Source organism: Amblyomma americanum, chromosome 11, assembly GCF_052857255.1.
Source record: "Amblyomma americanum isolate KBUSLIRL-KWMA chromosome 11, ASM5285725v1, whole genome shotgun sequence".
In the NCBI taxonomy this organism is placed as follows: domain Eukaryota; kingdom Metazoa; phylum Arthropoda; class Arachnida; order Ixodida; family Ixodidae; genus Amblyomma; species Amblyomma americanum.
Window position 1 is genome coordinate 29573854 of NC_135507.1, and position 7238 is coordinate 29581091.

The 7238-nt window shown below is 49.4% G+C and overlaps 1 protein-coding gene across 1 annotated transcript in view; it reads left to right on the top strand.

Moving 5' to 3' along the window:
• The window catches only part of LOC144110160 (uncharacterized), a 113329-nt gene extending 108458 nt beyond the window's left edge, over positions 1–4871 (top strand). The window contains exon 15 of the mRNA XM_077643001.1: positions 648–4871. Within this exon, the coding sequence (XP_077499127.1) occupies positions 648–880 (233 nt within the window). The 3' untranslated portion in view covers positions 881–4871. The remainder of the gene's footprint in view (positions 1–647) is intronic.
• Positions 4872–7238: the final 2367 nt, after the last annotated feature.

Consider the following 7238-nt stretch of genomic DNA (forward strand, 5'->3'; position numbering starts at 1 on the left):
TGCAGACATAGGTAAAGTGGGGTTCACATAATAATAATAATAATTGGTTTTGGGGGAAAGGAAATGGCGCAGTATCTGTCTCATATACCGTTGGACACCTGAACCGCGCCGTAAGGGAAGGGATAAAGGAGGGAGTGAAATACGAAAGGAAGAAGAGGTGCCGTAGTGGAGGGCTCCGGAATAATTTCGACCATCTGGGGATCTTTAACGTGCACTGACATCGCACAGCGCACGGGCGCCTTAGCGTTTTTCCTCCATAAAAACGCAGCCGCCGCGGTCGGGTTCGAACCCGGGAACTCCGGATCAGTAGTCGAGCGCGCTAACCACTGAGCCACCGCGGCGGGTGGGTTCACATCCCTAGACCAGTTTCAACATAAACTGCGACTGTATATGCAAGAGTGAGGGAAGAAAAAATGTGATTAGGGAATGTGTCGAGGGTTCAGTTGCGAGTTTATTTAACTGTAACGATGTCTACTGAATGCGCCACATGGTCTACTGATATGACCAATCGGCGACCCGCTCTAATTTCTCTTTTGAGCCGTAGGTCATATATCACTTAAGACTATGAGTCATGTGATGTTCCTGCGAGATTATTGTCATCTGACGCTGCCCTTCCCTATTCTCTCTTTCTCTCTGCTAATGTACAGGGCGACCGGCTAGCATGGAGGACCTGATCGCTGAGCATCTGGGCGTGATGTGCTTCGAGCCAACCGCCTCGGCCGTCGTCGGGGGCCTGGCGCTCTTCCTCGAGGTGTTCGGCTTCGGCACCTGCCTCGTGTTCGCGCTGCGCCGCCGCAAGGGCGGCGCTGCCGACGAACCCATCTGCTACGACAACTCCGTCGAGGGCTCCACGGACTTTGCGTGCTCCGCCCCTTACTGAGAGGGGGCGCCACGCGCGCGCTTCCTGGCGTCCTTCTTGGCGTCTTGCGTTGGCGGAATGCCGCTGGGGCTGCTCGTGCTGCACTGTGTCCACAAATTAAGCGCCCGAGTTTCGCGCGCGATTGTTTAACCACTGCTCCACTTCCCCACTTCGACGTGCCTTTGGCATGACCCGGTGATATGTTCCACGCAAACCGAGGCACGTGAGGCTGGGTAGAAGGAAAGGCGGCGCCACGGAAACGAATATTGGATGCGGAGTGCGGAATCGGTCTTTTCCCTATTCATTATTTGGCCCTTCTCTTATTCGTCACTGTAGTTGGCGACGTAAGCCAGGCAGCTAGCGCGAATATTCGTCGGCGTCGATATAAAAGACAACAATGGCCTATAGGAAAGAAAGAAAATAATCGCTGGGGAAAAGAAGCGTTACAAAATATGGCTCCGGGTCATTGAGGACTATTTTTCCGAAGTTTTTGATCTCTTTTCTTCCGTGACACTGCAGCTGGCAAGGTTCCAGGCAAACCCCTGTACAGGCAAACCCCTGTACCCCTGTTCCAGGCAAACCCCTGCTGGAGAGAAAGACAAGACAGGGAAAGACGAGCTTGAGGCATGTAGTGGACATCATGCAAGTGTTGGTCATTGCTTGTCATGTGGGCTTTCTTTGCGGTTTCTGGCCTGTAACGCTGATGGACGGGTCGAAGCACCGACTGGCGCACTGTCGACCTTCAGCTTTTCAAGCTTTGTGATGGCCATTTAGGACCTCGAACGATGACTCAGCGGCGGATTATTAGTCTGTCTCCACGACGTCAACGTCTTGGCGCGCGAACTCCGTCAAGGTCCTAATACCTTCTTAACGAAAGGAATCAGTAAAACATAGCACGTGGGCCGCCGCCTGAAAACAAGGGAGGACACTGTCGAATTATTGATGAATATTCTTCAGCCGTATTCACTGGAACCGTGAAGAGAGTAGCGGTATCCTCACCTGACACTCACTAGGTCTAGTTAAACATTAGTGTCACATTCACACTGCATTCCTGAAGTGACATTGGCGTTTCTTATCAGACGGGTCACCATGGCCAGCCCTGGCCTGGCATTCCGGCAAACCTGCCTACACACGTTACTCGCGAACATACAACAGAAAGTGATGCCTCTGTCTATTTGTTCCTATGGTCAGCAGTTGTCATTTCTAGGAAAACAGGTCGGCCTGCAGCAAACTGGACGTACTAAACCTCGGGATCGCAGTAGTGCTTCGACTGACCGAGGATTTAGTACCTCTTCTGTAGCCCTGACGTCGTCGATGAAGTGGTAGGATGTTTAATCGCTCAACATGCGCAGTCAGTCGTGATCCTGACCGTCCGAATTGTTATCGCGTGCTCCAATTTCTACTCTTGTAGCGTCCATCCTCCAGGCGCGATCCCCCAAGAAGGCGCTTTGTCGGGTACGCAGCTCACCCTAACGTTAGGGGTTCTTGCTAAGCCGCTCAGCACCCGTGTGCGGCAGGTACTGAACAAGGGCTCGTACTGCGAACGATACAGATCGTTCTGGGTGGTGTGGGTATGATGCGTGCTACATTGAAGGTGACAAGAATATCACGGCTGAATTTGAAGCAGAGGGCGAACTATGGACATTCGAAATAGTACGTGCTGTGTGCACAACAAACACAACTGGTTATCATGGGTATTAACTTTAGTCTGATTACACTTAACACCAGCGGTAATTGTAATGTGTGCGCACAGAACACGTTAAACATACGAGCGGAGGCCGCGACAGCCTTGCTTCCTCGCCACCACTCGATTCCGCGAAAACATCGCACGTCTTACTGGTCCTTTGAATCGCCTTTGCATAGGGAACACATACAGCATGTTTTTTTCTCCGTCAGCGCTACGAGAACACCTTAACAGAAGAAGCGCTTGAGCGCCCAGGAACATTCATTCGTTAAAATGGGATTTTTCGAAAACGTGAAAGCTGCAAAACTCGTGAAACAATTTTGCTCTAGACAAAGTGCTCTGTGCTTACCGTGCAGATGAAATGAAACGCGATTTTTTTCTTGAGCACTGTCACTTCCATCTTCAAGGGTAAAGACGCTGGTTAGCGGCGGGATGAGCACTGATGTACGGTCTAATAAGACCAGGTTTTGTAGGGCAAGTGTGAGTAGACGGCAACTTTGCAACGTCGCTTATTAGGCACGTCGCCCACGCCTAAAATCTCTCAGTTCTATTGGCCTTAGTTCGCAAATTGACATTATCCGAAAGTGGATCATGTCATAAAAATGACCCCACGCGTTGCTTTAAAATTCCACCGGGAGTTACGAGACAGTTCAGCTGGTTCAAGTTTGATTTCGAGTGCGCCGTTCGCTTGAATCGAGCAGCTTCGGAAAAAGACGCCGCCAATTCGATATTACGACGCCTTTCAAGGCTACCCGAGGTTTTTGTGAGATACGTCATGACACGCTGAATATGACTGCTATGACATCAGTTTCGCATTAGCTCTCGAGTTTCTGCCTCAGTTGTTATACAGAAACAGATTACGAGTAGTCGAGGGTTTGGCGGCATACCGTCTGGTCAAGAATCATGGTCATGAGGAGCACTGGTCACTTGACAAGGTCAGTAAAGAGGGAAAAACGTTTTGGGAGCACTACGGCTCTCTTGTTCACTATATCGGTAGCCGTAGTGCTCCCGAAACGTCTTTTCATCTTTATTGACTTTGGCCAGTGACCATTACTACTCATTAAACAGATTAGGTATTGCTCAGAACAAGTTTCACTATTCAGTTTTCTTTTCCATGTACCCAAAGTGCAGTCAACTACGTAACGCCAATCCTTCAACATTTGCTAGGCCAGGTAGGAAATAAGTGAATTCTCAAAAAGTAGACAATTTCTAAAACACCAAAACCAGCAGTGCTATCCGTTCTACGGGTCCAATCGCAAACGCCCGAGTCGCGAAAAGAAAATTCGCTGTGTGACCAGAAATTTGCTTTTATGTGTGTTCCTGTTCCTCCTTTGGTTCCCCGCAGTTTTGCTTCTCGCAACGACTTCATGATACGCGTGCATTATTCTCTAAACTTTCACGGCACGTTTCTGCGGTCTAAGTTTGTGTCTAGTATTTAGTGTTTGATTCTGTCGGCTCGATGCCTTTCACGCAATGTCCACCTCATGTATTTTCGGCGTTTTGTCCATTACTTCCTTTCTTCACGCCGCACATCCTTTGTCGCTGGTGTTTTTTTTCGGAACCACAGTCCGCCCACACACAATAGAACCGGACGACGAAGAGTGCCACAAAAGGGCTCCCGCCCTCTGTGTTGGCTCGGGCTTCGCGCGCGGAATTGTGGAAAGGAAATTCGAAACGTCCATTTAAGAAAAAGAAGCTGGAAGACGAGACGTGCACCCGAAGTACCACATCCCGCGGACGGTGGCAGGGGGAGGGGGGGAGGGGGGGAGGGGGGGCTACAGTGTGACATGCCCTGAAGGCTGCGAGGACTCTGGTTTGTGCGGCGACTTACATTTCAAAGGCCACCGTCGGCACTGGAGACACGCACACCATGACGTGACGCGAGGCACCGAGAAGGCTTTCTGGCGAATTGGTTCCCGTCTTCTCTTCAGCGACGTGCTTAGTCAATGTCCTTCTCCGACCTGGCCCCGCAGGCAGTTTTCTGCCTGTCTGCTCCGAAGGAAAGGTTTCAACGTCGAGGGGGCATGCACCGCGTAGCGAGGGAGAGAGATGGAATAAAAGGAGAGAAAACTCGCAAACGACTCCGTCCAGACACACACACACGCGCACTCTACTCCAAACTCGTCGTCGAGCAGAGAGAGCAATATATCCGTTCTTCTCCTCCATGTAGCCAGCGCGAATGACAAAACCGTAGAAAAACACTCTCGCGCGCGACGCGGGATCGTGAAGAAACCGCGAGCAACGCTCTCAAAGGGTCGGCTGTTTTCTCCCGGGTGGGGCGGTTGGCGGTGGATGAATGTTTCCTAAATAAACGCTCCAAAGTGTCGCAGTTTGTTTGTGAACTCGCTTTCTTCACCTCTACCTTTTCTTCTTCTTTCACTGTTCTCCTGTCCAACGTCTGGAGACTGTCACTGCGAGATGGCGCCGAGACTCATTTCATAAAGCGAACCATGCCTGCACTGTTGCAGAAGTCTGCAGCAGTGTGTGTGTGTGTGTGTGTGTGTGTGTGTGTGTGTGTGTGTGTGTGTGTGTGTGTGTGTGTGTGTGTGTGTGTGTGTGTGTGTGTGTGTGTGTGTGTGTGTGTGTGCGTGCGTGCGTGCGTGCGTGCGTGCGTGCGTGCGTGCGTGCGTGCGTGCGTGCGTGCGCGCGCGCGCGCGCTTACGCCGCTGACAACGCCTGCATCCGTTTCATTCTTTTTTTTTGCTTTAAACAAATAACTTGGTAAACATCACTTGCTAGGTTACAGGGCTGACGCAGTACTTAATAAAGAGAGCAGTCATATCTTGGTATCTGGACAGTTGCTTCTCGTTGCGTGGTTTTAATTAGACGATCATAAAACCAAGTCACAGAGAACAGTCCCTCTATCTTCATCTATTGCCGTGGTCAAAGCTAAGTATAGCTATAATCCCCAAGAATAACTGTAATGTCTGAAAATGCCAATACCTGTTGCTATTACCTAGCTCTAACGCCGAATCCTTTTGGTGCATCTCTGGACGCTTTCTTGATTACAGAATAATAGGAAATGGAGCAACAAAAAACAATGGCGTGGAAATGACATTATTAAACATGAATGCTCCCACAGAACAATGAAGTAAGGCGCATACTCGACATCCCTTCATGGCCAGTGTGCCTGTTAGGCAGTTAACCAGGTGTGTTACTTATTTTCAGAAATACACGTCCTCATATTTTTTAACTACTATAAACACTCATTTGTCTCTATTCCACCGCACACAACTACGACATACCTACCCACGTCACAGCTACCCCGGCAGAGCACTCCCTTAATCAATGATGTCTTTTAGTTAGGAACCTAATCCGATACCTATCCAAACAACAATGGACGCTGCCTTTGAGCTACTTGTAAAAGGTATGTACAGTGTAGTATGACAGATTTGACACCCCAAGCTGCATATGGTCTACGAGGGACGCTCCAGTGGAGAACTACTCATTTATTTCAACCACCAAGGGTTGTTAACAAGCCCTGATATCGCACAGTACACGGACGTTTTTGCCTTACGCCTCCATCTGAGCACGGCCGCCGCCGCTGGGATTCGATCCCGCGTCCTTAGGCTCTGCAGCCGAACACCAAAGCCACTGAGGTAGAACGTGTCCGTATGAGGTATGCACTATATACTACGTCTTATTGAAATGGTGCCACACCGCATGTGAATTCATGTTGCAACAGCGACATAAGAATGTAATGTAAAAGCGGATACAACGACCGCCGACTTTCAGCTCATCTTCATAAACGAGACCAATCGGAACTTCCGATGCCCATACTCCTAGAATGCGGCCTGCGTTGCCACTTCGCCTCAAACGACAGTGCAGTCTCTCGACCTGCTGGTCTGCGCTCCGCGCATGAAAACTGAGCCCTTTGAGTTACCCTCGGTGAAAAGGTATTGCTCCTTGTATGCATGTTATTCAGGATCTCTAACGTCTCTCGGCTTTGTTTGAATGCAATTGGGCCTTCTAAGATTGTACAGGTTTCCCTTGGTTTATGAACCGCTTCTTAGCAGCGGTTATGGAGGCAGTACGAAAGTTAGTTGCGGTAAAGCAGCTACGTGAATTCAAGAGGTCTGCTTCAAAGTTGCCCTTCCAGAAATCAAAAGTTTAGTTTGGTTTATGGGGACTTAACGTCCCAAAGCGACTCACGCTACGAGGGACGCCATCGTGAAGGGCTCCAGAAATTTCGACCACGTGAGGTTCTATAATGTGCGCTGACATCGCACAGTGCACGGGCCTTTAGAATTTCGCCTCCATCGAAATGCGACTGCTGCGGCCGGGATCGAGCCCGCATCTTCCGTGTCAGCTGCCGAGCGCCATATCACTGAGCCACCGGGGCGGCTGAATTCAAAATAAAAAAAAAACGGGTAAAAAAGGAAAAAACTGATATGGCTATTACTAACGACTGGCTACAAGTCACTAACTGCAGCAAGTAGCTGAACTGTAATAGTTAAAAAATAATTATCAGAAATTACTTAAGCGGCTAACTAGTTCACATTCGTTACATGTTTTATGATGTCCGCTGACGTAGGTATTATTGTGTCGCAGAAGCCGTCTTCATACCTCAAAAAACCTGTTTTTAATCATTCGGTTCACCTTCGCTCAAACACGTGTTATTTAAAGGGCCCAAAAAATATCCGAGACCGTTGGTTCCAGTGATCGTTAAATGCATAGCGCAAGCGCAATAGGTGC